Below are 19,531 nucleotides of genomic sequence, written 5' to 3'. Positions count from 1 at the left end.
GTTCACACTGAACATTAGTCATACAACACAATCTTATGTATGTTTACTTTGAAGTAAGTCCTACTATTCTACGTTCAATAGAACTTGTGTCCCAATAAAATGTGTTTAGGATTTCAGTCTACAGCAGAAAATTTTATTCTTTGTCAATCTACCATTTGTTCTAGCATCTCTTATTGTAGCCTGAAACCCATGAACTGAAAACCTGTGGTCCTACTAGACATTTACAAGACTGTAGAGGAAACAACCAAGACTCTTTTTTTACAAGTATTCTTCTCAAATCAGTATTTTTTTCTGAAATAAATGAAGGGTGATATGCAATGAAGTCACACTCATGAGGACCTACTGAAACCAGTGAGGTTACTTCAAGGGTGATGGGTGCTGACAACAAGAGGATCAGCCATTTTAGATCTGGTCCTAACCAATAGTGATGACCTGGTTAGTGGGGTAGAAGTGGCAGGATCATTAGGTGGGAGTGATCATGCTCTTCTGGAGTTTATTATACAGTGGAAAAGAGCAACCAAGCATACTAAGACTCAAATCCTAGACTTTAAGAAAGCCGACTTCAGAAAACTTAGGGAAACGCTGGGTGAGATCCCATGGACAGCAATACTAAAAGGGAAGGGAGTTCATGATGGTTGGGAGTTTGTTAAAAGGGAGATAATAAAAGCACAACTTCGGGCAATACCAATGAGATGGAAACAGGGAAGGTGCCTAAAGAAGCCAGGGTGGCTATCTAAAGAACTTTTAACTGAGTTAAGATTTAAAAGGGATATGTACAAATAATGGAAAAGGGGGGAAATCACCAGAGAGGAATTCAAACAAATAGCCAGCACGTGTAGAGACAAAGTCAGAAAAGCTAAAGCACAGAATGAACTCGGGCTTCTTAGAGAGGTTAAAAGCAACATAAAGGGCTTTTATGGGTATGTCCGTAGCAAAAGGAAGAACAAGGAAACAGTGGGGTCACTTAGAGGAGAAGATGGTGAAATGCAAACAGGAGACAGAGAAAGGGCAGAACTCCTCAATGCCTTCTTTGCCTCAGTCTTCTCCAAAAAAGAAAACAATGCCTGACCTGAAGAATATGGAGCAGATGATTCAGCAGGGGAAACACAGCCCCGAACAAGTAAGGAGGTAGTACAAGAATACTTGGCTAGTTTAGATGTATTCAAGTCTCCAGGGCCAAATGAACTACATCCAAGAGTATTAAAAGAACTAGCAGAGGTGATTTCAGAACCACTGGCAGTAATCTTTGAGAATTCCTGGAAAACAGGCGAAGTTCCAGCAGACTGGAGGAGGGCAAATGTTGTCCCTATATTCAAAAAGGGGGAAAGAGAGGACCCAAACAATTACCGCCCAGTCAGCCTGACATCAATACCAGGAAAGATTCTAGAGCAGATCATTAAGCAAACGGTCTGTGAGCACCTAGAAAGGAACGCTGTGATCACTAAAAGTCAGCATGGGTTTCTGAAAAATAAGTCATGCCAGACTAATCTGATCTCATTTTCTGACAGATTCACAAGCCTGCGAAGGGAACGCTGTGGATGTAGCCTATCTTGATTTCAGCAAGGCCTTTGACAAGGTGCCCCATGATATTCTTGTAAAGAAGCTGGTAAAAGGTGGGCTAGACAATGCAACCATTCAGTGGATTTGTAACTGGCTGACTGACCGAACCTAAAGGGTGTTCATCAATGGCTCCTCTTCATCCTGGAGAGAAGTGACTAGTGGGGTGCCACAGGGTTCTGTCTTGGGCCCAGTCTTATTCAACATCTTTTTAAACGACTTGGATGATGGGCTTGAGGGCATCCTGATCAAGTTTGCAGATGACACCAAATTGGGAGGGGTGGCTAATACCCCAGAGGACAAGATCACACTTAAAATGACTTTAACAGGGTAGAGAACTGGGCCAAAGCAAACAAGATGAATTTTAACACGGTGAAATGTACTACACTTGGGCAAAAAAAATTGAAAGGCTCAAATACAGGATGGGTGACACCTGGCTTGAGAGCAGTACATGTGAAAAGGATCTAGGAGTCTTGGTAGACCACAAACTTGGCATGAGTCAACAGTGTGATGTAGCAGCTAAAAAAGCCAATGCAATTATGGGCTGCATCAATAGTATAGGATCTAGATCAGGCATCCCCAAACTGCGGCCCTCCAGATGTTTTGGCCTACAAGTCCCATGATCCCTAGCTAAGAGGACCAGTGGTCAGGGATGATGGGAATTGTAGTCCAAAACATCTGGAGGGCCGAAGTTTGGGGAATCTAGATCAAAGGAAGTAATAGTACCACTGTATTCTGCTCTGGTCAGACCTCACCTGGAGTACTGTGTCTAGTTCTGGGCACCACAGTTCAAGAAGGATACTTACAAGCTGGAACGTGTCCAGGGGAGGGCAACCAAAATGGAAATGATGCCTTATGAGGAACGGCTTAGGGAGCTGGGCATGTTTAGCCTGGAGAAGAGAAGGTTAAGGGGTGATATGATAGCCATGTTCAAATATATTAAAGGATGCCATATAGAGGAGGGAGAAAGGTTGTTTTCTGCTGCTCCAGAGAAGCAGACACGGAGCAATGGATTCAAACTACAAGAAAGAAGATTCCACCTAAACATTAGGAAGAACTTTGTGACAGTAAGAGCTGTTCTGACAGTGGAATTTGCTGCCAAGGAGTGTGGTGGAGTCTCCTTCTTTGGAGGTCTTTAAGCAGAGGCTTGACAGCCATCTGTCAGGAATGCTTTGATGGTGTTTCCTGCTTGGCAGGGGGTTGGACTGGATGGCCCTTGTGGTCTCTTCCAACTCTATGATTCTATGACCCAAAAGATGTAACTCTATCCCAAATCCTAGAGATCAGTAGCGTACCTGTCCATTTGTGTATGTCACACCAATAATCCAAACATTTTATAGAAAACCTTTTTCTGTGTGTTTATTTTCAAGAATATTTTTTTTGTACTGTATAGAAATACTGTAGGATTTATTAAGACACTATGAAGTGACACAATCAGCTCAACAATTTATACATCTTGTAAATTCATCCTGACAGATTCCTACGCTGAATCTAAACTGCAGTACAAAGAGTACAATACTCATATAAAGCTACTCATAGAGGAAAGGGAGGGGAGGCAGAATGATCACCTGAAAACAACCTTTTGCGTTCTGATACAAATTTGAGAAGGAAGAGGGTGGAATCAAGGAAACAGTCAAAGGTAAAGTTCCCATTTAAAATTTTGAATTGCCTCGTTCTAATTACTTCTCCTGGGTGTTTGCAACAGTAGCATAGCAGAACAATATTGCCAAATCATAGGGGGCATTAATTATCTTGATGTCTGAGGAGTGGTAATATCACATGCAGCAGAGACAGAAATATAGAGCTATCCCCACAATGATAAAGGTGAAGATGTGTTTCATGCAGGCTCTGTTCTGTTCGTCTCCATAGTGCAAGTGAGATTCAGTCAGGTACTTGGCCTGACATTGATTTCAGGGTGAATACTTGCATGCTTAAAAGTCTAGTCACACATTCATGCAGTTCCAGGAATTCTGGTTCAGTTCCCCCAGGTTTTTCGTGTACAAAGTGTGTAATCCATAATCCATAATTTGTATCATAATCACAACATATACTGTACTACTCAATGAAAGATGCAGAACACTTTTGAATTGCTGTAAGAGCATGCAATCACAAACTCATGTACAGCTACTCTGTGCTTATTCTTACATTAACTCAGATGGGGTGTGTTTGTTTATCAACACAGTATTTACTGCATACAGCAGAAAGATATATAAAATTCAGTGGATATTATGATTTAAATATATGCAGCCTGATCCTAGCCTTGTTTACCTGGAAGTAATTCGGACTTTCTGCGACAGGGTATACTCCCAAGAAGACCGCAACATATCATATTGTACCCTGCTCCTATTCATGTTGGAAGTAAGCACCACTGAACACTGAAGGGCTGAACCCAAAATAAATATGCATAGGATTGTAGTCTTAAAACACAATTCTAATCATGCTGACTCGGGAATTATTCTCATAACATTCAGTGGGACCAATTACTGTTCTTGATTACTCAGTGACTTTTTTCTGCTGTGATCCTCGCTTGAGGGGTTCCTTTGTATCCCTTTCTTTATGTCCCTTAAAACACAAGCAGAAAACTTCTTCCATGCTATCCACTGTTGTTTCTTATAAGCCCCACCTAACACTGCAATGCAAAGTGCCCCAGGAAGGGGAGGGTGACACTGCCAAGGTTAGTAGGTGAAGCAGGCAGATCTGGGCATCATGCAATGGCTTTTTTAACCTCAGACTAGCCAAGTCTGTTACTTGTGATAGAGCAGAACTTCAGAATATGACACTGTAAACTTTTGCAGGGCCTGAGCAGAGGCTACACACAGGTGAATTAGCAGAATCTTCTTAGCACCAGTCCAGTTTTACAGAGTTTCTGTATGAAAGAAATTTTGGCCCCATCTCCTCACTAAAATGAATTCAATGTGAACTGACTAAACCTAGAACTTCTAGTGAGTGATGCAGAGGAGTGGTTAATTTTTTAAAAAAATCTTATCTTAAACAAGAAGGTCACAGCTTTGATTGACTGATTGTTTTAAGCATAAGTTCATTTTGCTGCCTTTTTTGCCTTTTAAAAAAATGTTACGCTATAAAAAGTCTCCATAATAAACATCTTTAAAAGTCACTATAATACATGTGTTAAAAATAAGACATGTCCATTCCTCAGATTGCAACAAGTCCTCAAAATCCCCCTGTGAAACATTGACAGAGGGGTACATTTCATTGGGCTATGTAATCACATGGACAATGCAGTTCTATGGTAAAGGTAAAGGACCCCTGGATGGTTAAGTTCAGTCGAAGATGACTATGGGGTGTGGTGCTCATCTCTACCACTTGGCCTAGATCAGTGATGGCCAAACTTGGCCCTCCAGCTGTTTTTGGACTACAACTCCCATCATCCCTAGCTAACAGGACCAGTGGTCAGGGATGGTGGGAATTGTAGTCCCAAAACAGCTGGAGGGCCAAGTTTGGCCACTACTGGCCTAGGTGAAGGTATCTGATACATTATTAACTGAGCCATTTAAAAAGGCTATTTTTTGTCCTTAGATGTGCTGAGAATTCTGTTCTCTCCCACACTCACGACAGTAGCCACAAAAAGTTGCTAGTCTGCAGAAGACAGTTGTATTCTCAAGGTCTAACAACGCAATCCTATACATGCCAATTTAAAAATAAGTCCCACTGAGTTTACTCCCACCCAGTTAAGTGGGTACAAAACTGGAACCTAAGCACACCAATAAACCTAGAAACTTCTATTCCTGTGTGTGCCTGGGAGTCCCGCTCCCTCGAAACATCCCATCAGCTCTGACCTTATCATTTACAGCAGATTTAACAACATATTGAAAGTAGTTTCTAGTGAAGACATGTACAAACCAAGGTTCTGTGAACAATGATACCACCAACCGCCCAAAGACAAAGAGGACATATTTCCGAAATGATATGATAATATTTGCCCAAAGAACACTTGTAGGTTCAGAAAGTTTATACTTTGCCTACTTTGCCGCTCTTAAATCGCAGTTATAATGTTCAGTTTTGCAGTTAGAACATTAACACGATGAGTATCAATAAATAAACTAGAAACTTTAAAAAATTGTATTAATATTATATTGTGCAAAAACATTTAATGACCTACATTCTATGCACATACCCTGACTATCATATGAAGGCCAAATCCAGAAGCCATTACTCAGTTTTGACCCTTCCCTTGACAACTAACTCCCCAAAGTAGAAACCACAATGGTAACTGGTTGCAATCCAATGCACAATTAAACACACCCAAGTCCACTTGATTCAATGGGATGTGTGTGTTGAGATGGGACCGGAGCCATTGTGTCTAGCTAATCACATGCCATTAGAGTCCACAGGACTTTTTGCCATTGGTGTTAAGGAGACCAGCATCATTAGGCACTGAATAATGACTTCCACATTTAACCCTCTTTGTGATCTGTGTTACACTTACATTAACCCACTTAAGTGCTGGAGAAATATTTCCAAAAGTAAATGTTTCCATTTAATAATACATTTAGCACTCAAAACTGCCCTGTCAATAGCTTCTGCAGTTTATAGACAATGAAGCAACTCTTTCAGGATCCACTATAATTTGATTATCCACCAGGTGTAGGCTATTTAGTGCCAAAGAAGAAAGGGGCCCGGCTCAGTATCAAGTAATCATCAATTGCTTTCTTCATGAGGATAAACAGTGCTGTACTTCAGTCCGTCAGTATGTTCTTTGCTGCTTATACTGTAGGAGCAAAACGGTGGCGCCTGCCCTAGAGGGAAGTTGCTCCAGGGTTGCTTGCCTCTGCTCCTTCAGACAGATGTGGACGGCATCTGAGCCAATTTGGAATCTAAAATTTTGGTTTTTATCTTTATCTGATTGTTTTTGCTTTTGAATATGAAAACAAGGTCAACCAAGTTTAGTAAGCTGGAGGTCTCCATTTATCTTTATCGTATCAATAGCTGACAACTTCTCAATGCGGTGGTAAAAATCAAAAAGCTGGTGTCCATCCACAAATATTCTAAAACGAGGGTGTTCACAAAGTATTTCAACCTGTAAGAAAGAAATGTTATGAACCAGGATCACAGTTGGAACTGGGAAGAGCATTTCACAGAACTTAAATATCACCATTATGGGAACCATAGTCAATTTTATACTGCTTGGAGCATCTGTGGGGTTAGGTCACTTCCTTACAGAATAATTGAAATCCAGTCAATAAACACCCAGTTATGGATCAAAATCACTACAATCCAGTGTCTTTAATGTGGATCTGAGAGGATCACTGGGTGACAGTTGGCCAATACATTTTCTCAGCTCCAGACCCAGGTCTGCAGTTTTAGAATGAGCATAGCCTCATAAAGCTACTGTGACAATGTACTAAATGACTAGATAGAATGACTACAGCAAAAGGATTTGTGTATTGAAAGTACATTCTGAATGATGAAAACAAACAATGGATGAATTATCACAAATCCTAGGAGCATTACTCTACCAGGCGTAGTGATATTGCTGAATGCATAGTATGGTCACAAAAATTCCATGACACAATGACAATGCGACTAATGGCACAGAAATAATGAAAGTCAGTGTGAGGTTGTGAATCTGAAGTTACTTTACAGTGTGAGGTTGTGAATCTGAAGTTACTTTACAGTTGTACAGTCCACATATCATTTATGTTCACAACACCAGCATCCAGGGCCAGCCCACCCACAGGCCAAGGAAAGGTGACTGCATCACAGGTGGCAGGATCCACAGGGGCAGCAGATCCAGCCTCCAAGGAATGTATCACCCTCTGCTGCTGCTGTGCTACATGCCTCGGCGGCTGGATCTGCCCCCACCACACTGCCTCTACAGTGGCCTTTTGGTCAATAGGAGAAGCTACTGGTCTCCCACCCTTTCCCAATGTAGATCACTACAGCAGCATCCAACATCACTACAGCTTATCTGCGCAGGTCCTGGGAGGGAACAAGGCTGGGGTTGCACAGCAGCAGTGCTGGACTGGCTAAGTGTCTGCAGAGCCCAGCTTCACAGCAGGCCTGTGCAGGTAAGCTGTACTGACATCAATGACCAAAGGGTTGTTCTCCAGGTCTGCCTCACCAACTGCTACCACATAAACAAAAGAAACAACAGATTGTATGAAGTTTTGAAAAATATTGGTTGACTTGCACTGAATTACCAAAACAAACAGTGCTAATCCCCCACTCTGGTCCTTGCCTAGCAAGAACAAACATTGACTTTCCTGGCCCAAAGTGAGGTGAATCTACACTAGAAAAATAAGAATTCTACAGTTCTCTACTTTGTGAATGAGTAGAACACACACACACACAATTTCATTACCCATAATATGCCAGGGGCCTAGAACCAACTCAAGGCAACAGTAGAAGTTCTACAATTCTTCACTTAAAATAGGACTACAGGCCTGTATTCTTCTAAGGCTCTTAAGAGTGCAATCCTATACACAAAGGGGACCCCTGACCGTTTGGTCCAGTTGTGAACGACTCTGGGATTGCGACACTCATCTCACTTTACTGGCCGAGGGATCCGGCGTACAGCTTCCAGGTCATGTGGCCAGCATGACAAAGCCGCTTCTGGCGAACCAGAGCAGCGCACGGAAACACCATTTACCTTCCTGCTGAAGGTAATTTATCTACTTGCACTTTGATGTGCTTTCGAACTGCTACGTTGGCAGGAGGAGGGACTGAGCAACACAACGGGAGCTCACCCCGTTGCAGGGATTCGAACCACCAACCTTCTGATCAGCAAGCCCTAGGCTCTGTGGTTTAGACCACAGGGCCACCTGAGTGGCACACACTTAGATGGGAGTAAATACCAACAACCTTGGCATTATCAGCACCAACCAACTGAGCCATGTTGCCAGCAAAAATACATAGTTCAGTCCCCAAGCATCAATGTAACGGGGAGGGGGGTCCTGTCCGTCTGATCCTAAGATTGTATTCTAAAAAAGAATCAACCCATGTTTTGAAGAAATGTATTTCTAGGAATTTTGGAAGGGAAGAAGCTCAAAGGTCTAAAATTCCAGTCACCCAAGTTCTCTAGCACCTTTGACATGAACTGGCTTATTGTGATAGTGAATTCAGTAGGCAAAATGCACCTCAAGAAGTGGATTGTAGTATGAAAAGCCCACAGTCCAGCTTGCTCTTGTTCACATTCCAGATTTCTTTTGTGTGTGATGAAACATATATATATATTGGCTACTGGTGACCTCTGTATTCTCAGAAGCACAATATCCCAGCTTCTGAGGCCAAAGAAGTTCCCATTGAGCATCTGACTCGGATCTCAAGCCTAGCTACCCACTGTCTCTTCCACCTTCACCCATGGCAACAAGATGCAAAAGAGGGATGGGATCCTGCACCTTTAACAGTCACACAGCAGAGGGAATGTCATCAGGTGCAGCTTGGATGACAAACTACACCAGCTGAAATTCCCCCTTCTAGAAAACAATTGAAGGTGATGGACCCCTGTCCTCTTTGGCATCTATCCACCTTAGCTTTACCCCCACCAGTTAGTCAGTTGCGGGACGTTTGTGACCCTCCAGATGTTGCTTGCTGGTCTACAACTCTTATCATCCGTGGCTGTGGCCATGCCTGGTGAGGGCGATGGGAGCTGACGTCCAGCTACATCTGGAGGGCCAAACGTTCTGCACCCCTGAAGTACTCTATATCACAAAACGGCTGTGAGGATCAGGGGCGTCTTAGCCATAGAAGCTAGTGGTGTGAGGAACCATGGCGGCAAGTTCTGGAGGGCGCTGGAGGACACCACAGAAGAGGCGGAGGCCGGACGCAGCGCCTCCCTGCATCAGCCTGCTTCCGCCATGTCGAGCAGCGCCTGGAGCCTCCGTCCCGTTGGAGAGCTGTCCGCCCGGAGGGCTGCCTCTTGCGTTTCCCATCTCCCCCTCGGCAAAGGGGCCCTCAGGGCATGGCAGCGGGAGCTGCCAAAGCACCAAGGCCCACCACGACACACGCGTGTGCGCTTCTCCAAACCCTTGCAGCGTGTGAGGGCTGCCAGGAGGCGGCCGGCCGCCGAGGGCGAGCCCCGGAGCCTCCGCCTCTTCCCCGCTGTAAAAAGGTGAAATGGGGGGGGGGGCGCCGGCAGAAGGATCTTTGAATGTGGCGGGTGTGGGCACCGGAGGGATCTTTGAACCACGGCGCCGGATATCCTTGAGATGGCCCTGGTGAGGATTATTGAAATGTGCTGTTAAATGGTAATTGTGTGTGGGGGTAGTACCTCTAGTGGGGGCATGTCATGCTCCTTCTGGGCTAGTTTGTTCACCTTTGGTCCCCCGCCCCCTGCACTCAGCTCTCACCTGTGGCTCCTAGAAGCTCCCAGCAGCCACATCCCGGGAACGGTTTTGACTGGCTGGCTAAACCAGGTGAGCTAGGGACTTCCCCTGCATGCAAAGACCAACAGTGGGTCCAGTGGTCAAAAAGGCAGTTTGGGGCAGGTGGGGTTTGTCAACCTAAGAAGGCAGCCCACCTGGGAGGAAGAAAACTCTGATCCTAAACCTCTGCTGCCTTGCGGGATGTCTTCAGGAAAAGGAAAGGCGGAGGAGTAAACCTTACACAAATCCGGAGTCCACTCCCTAAGTTGGTTGGATGGCGCCGTGTACGCCTCCCTCTGGCAACTCCTGCAGCCAAGCTGGTGCCAAACCCCTTGCTCTGCTTTCCTTTGGACCTCATCAGGGAGGCCAAGGGGGGTGGGTCATCATCCGCACAGCCCAGGACCTCCATAAGCACTGCCCAGGCTTGTGCCCCAGGGAGGTCATTTCAGTGCACTCCATTACCTCTCAAGAAAGACAGATGCCACCAACAACGTTTTTTATTCCGTTGTTGTTGCAAAACCTGTGCTCGATCACTGAGCTATTGCTCCTCCTCATAAAGGCATTTTCAGATACTGAAATGTCTGTGATGAGAATACAACATTGACCCCATTCAGCACCAGTAAATTGCATCCTCACATCTATGAAGGGGCATGAAGAGTCCTTGATGCAGAGGGGAAAGACAGGTCTTTTAGAAAGGTACTGATACAGATGTATACAGATTAAAGATCAGGAGCACACTCTTTCTGAAGGGAACACCCCCCACAACCTGCAATAAAAAAGGGTACATTAAATGCAGCAGCAAGTTAAAAGGGTGAAGAGGCAGTGGTACTACTACTGCTTGCTGGGATAGGGCAGAGCAAAGCAGCAGCAAGGTCAGGGAAACTCAGGGCTCTCAGCATCCCACAGGTTTGTGCACACCTGTGGATGCCTTTGCTGCCAACTCAGAGCTCCCTTGACCTTACCACCGTCTCACTGCATCCTTGAGAATGAAGTGTTGCTGCTGCTGGGACAACGCCACTGCTACTCTACACAGAGCCATCCTGCTGTTGATTAAGTGGCAGAATATTTAACTATCTCAAAAGTTGCAGGGTACAATCACTTGTTGCAAATCACTTGTTGGACAATTTGTGACCCATCAAACCTAACCCAGCCCACCACACATGTAAAGTGGCTCACTAAACCTTCCTTTTTGCTACCAGTCCACAGAATAGGTGCAGCTGTGGGGCAGGGATGCATTTTGCCAGCAACTCCATCCTGCACTTTGGGTTTCATTCAACTGACTGTTACTCAGAGTAAACCCATTAAAATTAAGGAAGTCAAGTTAGTAATGGCCGTTCGTTTCAATGGGTCTACTGTAAGTAAAGGTTAGTTGGAATACGACCAATAGGCTTTGGGAAATATGCTTGTAGAGTAGGAAAAGGTTTTCTGGGTCACTGCAACCAATGAAAAGAAAATACAATTTCTCAAGTGATGTTTTCATTGCATCTTGTTTAGACTACTTACTGCAGTGAGCTGTTGGCTGCCTTTGGAGACTGTTCAGAAACTGCAGATATGTTAGCGGAGGCTAGACAGGTGGAACAGCTACAATGACTGAGTGATTTTCCAAGCACAGTGCAAGGTGCTAGTTTTAACCTAAAAGTCCTAAAATGTTTGGAACCAGGGTATCTAATGGACCATCTTTTCCCACATGAACTTGTCTGGCCATCAAGATTGGCTTTAGAGGCCCCGCTCCTCTGCCAACTGAAATTACACAATCGGGGACTTGAGGCAGGCTGTTTCAACACTGTATTCATTTTTACATTAGATTTTAATTGCCTGCTATATTTTACATTGATTGTTATTGATTAGATTGTTATTACTTTATTGTATTTTTGTTTTCCATCCTATGCTTCTGCCATGGTTAAAGACTGGCTACTAAATATGTTGAACAAACAAATCAATATATAAACCTGCAAAGAGCCTGAATGGGGATTTATTCCTGATTCTCCCTCATACAAACCCAGCATTCTACCCAGCCCACAGAAACAAAACTAAACAAGAAATTGAATGGTGGCTAAAACTAATTTAACACAAGATCATGGTGCAATTGGATTGTCTTTAAGCCCAGTAAACAATATACTGGGGGGGGGGGGCAAACGTTCCCAGTCTTAGTATCGGATGGGCCTGTGGCCTGGATAGATGTACTCAGATAAGCTTTATCCTGATTTGACCTCAAAAGCTGACTTTGCCATTTATCCTGCAGTTTAAATCACACTTCGTAAAGGATGCAAAACAACAATAAGCAACAATGCTAAGTATCACTTTAAATATGGCTCTCAAGTTTTCATCTGGACACTCTCCTATTCCTAAGGAAAAAGTAATAAATGTGGTCTACAGTAGAATTAATTGCTGCCTCCTCAAACTGGCTAGAAATCCCATAATCCCAGGCTGCACTAGTCACGTAATTTACTTTCCCTCCTTCTATTCAAGACAAAGGAATCCAGCTGCAGATTGTAAACATAAACTTATAACCACTATACTATAAATGTTTTTCCCCCTGCCCTGCATTCCATCATGTCCTGGACAGGATACTACTGCCTCTTCACAAAGTGGGTGTCCAATGTGTGGGTACTTTAGACACCAAAACAATAAAGTAATCGCAGGGTGAGAGCCTGAACAGGACCCTGCAGAGAGGGAAGGCTCACTGAAATGTGCAGGGAAATCTTGGTGTGTGTTTTTTTTACAAAATATATAATAAAACGGGGAGAGGGAGAACTGTATGCCACCTAGAGCTCCTTCCAGGAAAGGTGGAATATAAATTTAATAAACATTTTTTAAGGCAAATACATTTTCCACACATACACCAGGCACTCTTCAAAAACTACAAAAAATTAGGTCTGTGCTGATGTTCAGACCTCTGATTGCCTGGAAACAAAGAGTAGATCAGAAAAGAGATTTAGGGCCAAGATTAATATTATCTGTGATTGCATTTAACACGTCTCTTGCTATTGTTCCTTTAAGTAACAGCTGCAAGGTGGCAGGTAGGTAGAAGCAGGACTAGAGAGTACATGGAGGGTTGTTTAACCTTTTAACTGCATGTTCCAATGAAAGTTGTCCCATCTCTAATTCCTATTTGCACTGAGTAGAGAGTAGAGAAGCGGAGCAATGGATTCAAACTACAAGAAAGAAGATTCCACCTAAACATTAGGAAGAACTTCCTGACAGTAAGAGCTGTTCAGCAGTGGAATTTGCTGCCAAGGAGTGTGGTGGAGTCTCCTTCTTGGCTTGACGGCCATATGTCAAGAATGCTTTGATGGTGTTTCCTGCTTGGCAGGGGGTTGGACTGGATGGCCCTTGTGGTCTCTTCCAACTCTATGATTCTTTGGGGGAAAGTGTACTGGAGCATGAAGAGAAAAGGTTAAAAACTTCTCCCCACACAGTGAAGTCATGATCCTGAATGGCTCCTGGGACAATTTTTTTGTTTTTTAAAAACGCAATACATTCAGTGCAATTATGCATTTAATACACAACTTGCTGTTTGACCATTTGGCTGAAGTAAAGTAGCCTGCAAATCACTTTCCCTCTACAGGGAGGACCTGGGGTCAAAGAACAGCCCCTTTAAAGTTTAGATGCCTTGGATAATACCTTCAGACACTCGTTTTCTGAGCCTAAATTCTCCCCTGCCCACACGATCCTTTAAACTGCTAGAAGACTCTTCTTACAGTTAGGATGGTTGCAAACTGGCCTCAGAAATATTCCCTGCCTTATAAAGCCTCTGTGAAGACCAAAGGGGAAAGAAAACAAGCTCCCACACTGATCACAATCCTGTTGGAGCGTTATTTGCTTTGCTGATGTCTGGACCCAAAGTGGTTTCTGATGTATTGTGACACTGTCTTTTGAGAGTGATGCACTGCAAATAGATGTCTGTGCTCAGATGCTCCAAACCAAATGCATAACACCCAAACTAATAATAATAATAATAATAATAATAATAATAATAATTTATTATTTATACCCTGCCCATCTGGCTGAGTCTCCCCAGCCACTCTGGGCGGCTCCCAATCGAATATTAAAACAATACAGCATTAAATATTAAAAACTTCCCGAAACAGGGCTGCCTTCAGATGTCTTTTAAAAATAGGATAGCTGCTTATTTCCTTGACATCTGATGGGAGGGCATTCCACAGGGTGGGCGCCACTACAGAGAAGGCCCTCTGTCTGGTTCCCTGTAACCTCACTTCTCACAATGAGGGAACCGCCAGAAGGCCCTCAGCGCTGGATCTCAGTGTCCGGGCTGAATGATGGGGGTGGAGACGCTCCTTCAGGTATACAGGAGTGAGGCCGTATAGGGCTTTAAAGGTCAACACCAACACTTTGAATTGTGCTCGGAAGTTTGCTTCTGCCTGTAAGTTGTCTTAGCTCAACTGTCTTAGCTCAACTGTTACTAAAAACCCATTATAGTAAAAATGGAGTTGGTATGTAGCAGAAAAAAGATGAAGAACTTTTGGTGGAGCTGCATTTGTTTATTCATTATTCCTGTGCCTGCTATGGATATAATAAGCAGTAGTCAGCCAGGGAGAAACTCAGCTGGATTGTATGAACGTTCATCAGCAAATTATATACACCTGTGTGTGTGTGTGTGTGTGTGCGCGTGTGTGTACACATACGCACCCCAGGAGGCATGGAAGCAGTAGCATGAATTATATAGTAGCCATTTCAAACAGAGGCATAATTTTAGAGTGCTTTAAACTTATGGTTGTAATTACCAAACCCAGAAAGTTTGCTATACCACTAAATACCGGTATTGCCATCTTTAATATTACCATCTGGGGTTTCTTGACTGTTCAGATGAGTTGCCATGCATGACACACAAACTAGAATAATATCAAATTCGTATGCATAGATTAAATCAGTAGCTTTGAATCTGTGCCTTTGTAAGATACTCGGGCAGAAATTGTTGTGGCTCAATGTTCTTTTCAATATGCAAATAGACTATTATTACTTTTAAAAATAAACACCAAAAACACTTTCATCAATTACACACAACTATTTTATAAATTTTAAAAAGTACTCACCCTAAAGGGCTGGTCTGGAATAAATGGAAAGTAAGGAAGAGATGACTGTTCTTCTCCCCACTCACCAGATACACAAGAATTCCTGAGAAACTGTCTGTCCGAGAATATGGCTTTCAGTTCAATAGCTACGTCAGCAGAAGGATCCTCCGAGTCCCCACATGTGAGACTGATGTCAAAACTGTAATGGGAAGAGTAGCCCACTCATTCACCCAAAATAAAGCAATAAAATCCAGGATGTAGTACCCTTGGCTTCTAAGCCTGTACAAACAAATACATTTTACTGGTATTGACAACAGCTGGCACATAGGTATAATGTGTGTGTAGACAAGTTTTCCTGCTAGGCTCCCTAATCTTTTTTTTACAGTCACTGTATATTACATGCTTCTCCTGCCGACTAGAATAAAATAGGGGGGGGTAGGTAAGCCCCACCCTGCATCACATGACATGGTGCATGCACACTATTTGAATGGCAATGCCCATCAACATTATGGGGGTTGGCCCCCTGAAATATTTTATGGGAGGCAAAGACCCCTCCCCCCAGAGTTAGCTCCTATGTCTTCTGCCCCCCCCCAAAAAAAAACCTCATGGAGATGATCTCCACTTAGAAAACATATCATGCGTGAAGCAGCCCTCACATGAAATTTTGGGAAACGATGACCTTCTCTTATATAAATACATTCCCTGCCATGGGTCAAAGGAGAAAGCAGCAATCTATATTTACATTGCAGATAAAAATAGCTTGTCTTGAGAAATGATGGGTGTTTGGCAAGCACATTCTTTTTATTTTTATGCAAACAGAGCTTTTCTTGCAGAAGACAGAAACTGGGCCAGTGGAAAACAAAAGCCTTCCCTCTTGTCTTATTACCTCTCTGGGTTGAGATCCACAATGCCCATTACCAAGATCTTCTTGCCAGGCCTCATTCCTCCTTTGATGTGCCCACAGAATGGGACAATCTGGAAAAGGATTGCAAGGATTCAGAATGAACAGCCTTTTATACCATAGGGGCAGAAAGGGCTAAATCAGGCCCCATCACAAGACAGGGAGAGGGAAGAAGGGAGGAGAAAGCACACCCCCCCCCAAAAAAAGGGGGGACGCATTACCAGGCGTGGAAAATACACTTCTGCTTGCACAGGAGATCCCAGTGAGTTGTTCAAATGCCCGTCTTCTATTTTCTGGAGACAAAAACAAGTGCACACTCAAAAAGCAGAAGGCCCCCTTTGTATTCAGCACTAGGGATCGGTTGGGGGGAGAGAAGGGAGGACCCTGGGAGCAACAGAGGGCGCCAATTTCATTTCAAGTTGGAGCAAGAACCCATATTTTCCTTCCTTTGCAAAACAAAGGGTGTCGCCTGCTTCTCGCGATTTCCCAGCAAGTGCTCCAGGTAATATAGAAATCCATGATGGTCTATCCCCAGAGATGGAGCAGGCCTGTCAAGATCATCCAGATCACACAGAGAGAGAGAGAGAGATCGACATCCGCGCATCAGGTTGCCACCTGAAGGCTGGGAATAGAAGAACGGCCAAAGCCACCCAAGGCGCGGACTCCACCAGGGTTCCCTTTCCAGCAAGCACCCACTTCAGCCCCTGTAACGGGGGAGGCTTTCACGCGCTTTCTGGGCACGGGATTCTCCCGCCACTGTCTGCAAACAGGTATTCTGATTCAAGCCCCGACCTGAAGCCAGGAGGTGGGGAAGGAAGGAGGGATCCCGGCGAGAGCCCCCCAGGCCAGATCCAGAGGCAAGCCGCCCTTAAAAGCCCTCCCCCCCCCCGCGCGCCCTACCCACCCAGCCAAGTATCTCGACCAGGTGCCACTCACCAGCGCGTCCCTCTCTGCCACTGATCCCGCCATCTTGTGGGAAGCCTGGCTCTGCCAGAGGAGGGAGACGCGGAGGTGCGCACGGGCGCCAGCTGCCAGCCGCCTCCGACGTGCCTAGCCGAGCGCGGGGCAAAGCGCCGCCGAAGCCGACCGGGGGCGGCGGAGGGGTCAAGCTGAGCCTGGGCCGCCCAAGCGCCGCGTCGTCCGGGAGGAGCTCCTTGGCGAGGCTCGACGGCTTTGCGCGCAGCGCGCGGAGCTAGTGCTACAGCAGCGGCGGCGAGGAGGAGGAGGAGGAGGAAGGTGGCCGGGCGAAGCGAGGCTGCTCCTCCGTGCCAGGCGGGAGGCGGCCTCGCAAGCCCTGCCCTCGGCCTTCGGGGAGCCCGGCGGCGCAGGGCATGGGACCGGGAGGAGTCGCGTGGGGTGGGGACTCGCCCAGGCTGCTCCCGACCGCGCTTGGCCTCGCCGGGCTGTTTTGACGCAGGAAGGGGCGGCGGCGGCGGCGGAGCGGGGGAGGCTCTGCCAGCGGGCGGAAGACAATTGGCACACGCCGGGGGGGGGGGGCCGGGCGACATAGCTGCCAAGTTATCCCTTTTTTTAAGGGATTTTCCCTTATGCTGAATAGGCTTCCTCGCGAGAAAAGGGAAAACTTGGCAGCTATGCCGGGCGAGGGAAAGGGACAGCGGGAGACCCAGCGGGGCAGGAGGGTTGCTGGATGGAAAGAGACGCCCCTCGCTTTAAGGGAGTGTTTTGCATCTGGGGTTCGCGCCTTCTAGCCAAAATCGCATGTAGTCAAAATGCATAGCGTGCAACGGCGAGTAGGATTGCCAAAGGTGTTTTTTTTCTCGGATACTCGCTGCCTTAAAAAAAAAATTTTTTGCCAAGCTTGTAAAGCTAAGTTGCAAGCGCGTAAATTGCGGACTGACTGTAACATAACCCCTGTGTTTGTCCTGTATTTGTTCCTTTTTAATTCCGTGGCTGGCGCAGCACCCAGAAATAATCAATAAATTGTTGTGCCTTCTAGTATCTTATTTCTGTCCCATTTTAAAAAATAAAAGACAACCCATGTTCCTTAAAAGGTAATGGTAAAAGGACCCCTGACCATTAGGTCCAGTTGTGACCGACTCTGGGGTTGCGCACTCGTCTCGCATTATTGGCCGAGGGAGCCGGCGTACAGCTTCCAGGTCATGTGGCCAGCATGACAAAGCCGCTTCTGGCAAACCAGAGCAGCACACGGAAACGCCGTTTACCTTCCTGCTGCAGCGGTTCCTATTTATCTACTTGCACTTTGACGTGCTTTCGAACTGCTAGGTTGGCAGGAGCTGGGACTGAACAACAGGAGCTCACCCTGTCACGGGGATTCGAACTGCCAACCTTCTGATCGACAAGCCCTAGGCTCTGTGGTTTAACCCATAGCGCCACCCGCATCCCATCCATGTTCCTTAGGCTTCCAAAAATTCATGATAACAGTGGCTCCTCTTTATGAGGTTTGTTTATACCAGGCACCCCAAACTTCGGCCCTCCAGATGTTTTGGACTACAATTCCCATCTTCCCCAACCACTGGTCCTGTTAAATAAAAAAATTCCTTCAGTAGCACCTTAAAGACCAACTAAGTTTATATTTTGGTATGAGCTTTCGTGTGCATGCACACTTCTTCAGATACTTCAGATATCTGAAGAAGTGTGCATGCACACGAAAGCTCATACCAAAATATAAACTTAGTTGGTCTTTAAGGTGCTACTGAAGGAATTTTTTTATTTTGCTTCGACTCAGACCAACACGGCTACCTACCTGTAACTAGAACACTGGTCCTGTTAGTTAGGGATCATGGGAGTTGTAGGCCAAAACATCTGGAGGGCCGCAGTTTGGGAATGCCTAGTTAATACACTTGCCAGATTTGAGGAAGTGGGCCTGTTATCTGAGTTTTCCATCCTTGGAACAGCTTTCTGTGTCATGATTATCATTTCACTCTAGAATCCAGGGGGCTCAAAGATTTCCCACCGTGAACAATTAACATACATCACCTATACATTGGAACTTCCTGCCTACTGAAATCAGGCTGGTGTTTTCACTGTACTGTTTTCAGTGCCTTCATTACATAATTTTAGGCACCAGGCAAAAACATTTCTTTTCACCCAGGCAGTTACTGGTAGTTGGCTGATTAAACCATCTATGGCCTTTTAAATGTGCTTGCTTATTCCTCACACCCCAAAAAATGTTTTAAAGATCCCTCACTAAATAAATTTTCAAAAATTAAGTTTCACCCCCTAAATTGCCCCCTAATTACTGTATCTACAATTGGAGAGGATTGGAATTATGTCTTTGGCATGGACAGATCACTGCCCTATAGGTTAAAGGTAAAAGTATAGGGTCCCTGGACAAGTCCAGTCAAACTTGACTATGGGATGCTGCCTTCATCTCACTTCAGGCCAAGGCAGCCACCATTTGTTCACAGACAGCCTTCCAGGTCATGCGGCCAGCAGGAGTAAACCACTTTTGGCACAACAGGACACCATGCCAAGTGCCAGAGCGCATGGAAACACCATTTACCTTCCTGTCACAGCAGTACCTATTTATATGCTCTCGCTGGTATGCTTTGTTAAATAATTTTTATTAATTTTCAATTACAAGAATCCAATATGTGCCAAATTATATTAATACCAAATACCAATACCAATTCAAATACAAATACAAATCAATTACATAGCAAGTTATAAATTTTGTGTAGTTTCCCACATGCTGTACTTCAGGGTCTGATTCCCCTTAATTCTGCCTCCAGACT

At 45.0% G+C, this 19,531-nt stretch overlaps 1 protein-coding gene across 1 annotated transcript; it reads right to left on the bottom strand.

The window, feature by feature from the left end:
• Nucleotides 1-3,434: 3,434 nt before the first annotated feature.
• Nucleotides 3,435-17,216, bottom strand: LGALSL (galectin like). The gene is made up of 5 exons (XM_035110388.2): nucleotides 16,752-17,216; nucleotides 16,037-16,108; nucleotides 15,801-15,889; nucleotides 14,936-15,113; nucleotides 3,435-6,595 (listed from the first exon to the last, which is right to left on the bottom strand). Exons 1-5 carry the CDS (start codon nucleotides 16,782-16,784, stop codon nucleotides 6,452-6,454), a joined length of 516 nt encoding a protein of 171 aa, XP_034966279.1. The 5' UTR covers nucleotides 16,785-17,216; the 3' UTR covers nucleotides 3,435-6,451.
• Nucleotides 17,217-19,531: the final 2,315 nt, after the last annotated feature.

The sequence above is a fragment of the Zootoca vivipara genome, chromosome 3 (genome assembly GCF_963506605.1).
Source record: "Zootoca vivipara chromosome 3, rZooViv1.1, whole genome shotgun sequence".
Classification (NCBI taxonomy): domain Eukaryota; kingdom Metazoa; phylum Chordata; class Lepidosauria; order Squamata; family Lacertidae; genus Zootoca; species Zootoca vivipara.
Note: the sequence above shows the minus strand (reverse complement) of the source record. Positions and strands in the feature narration are given on the sequence as shown.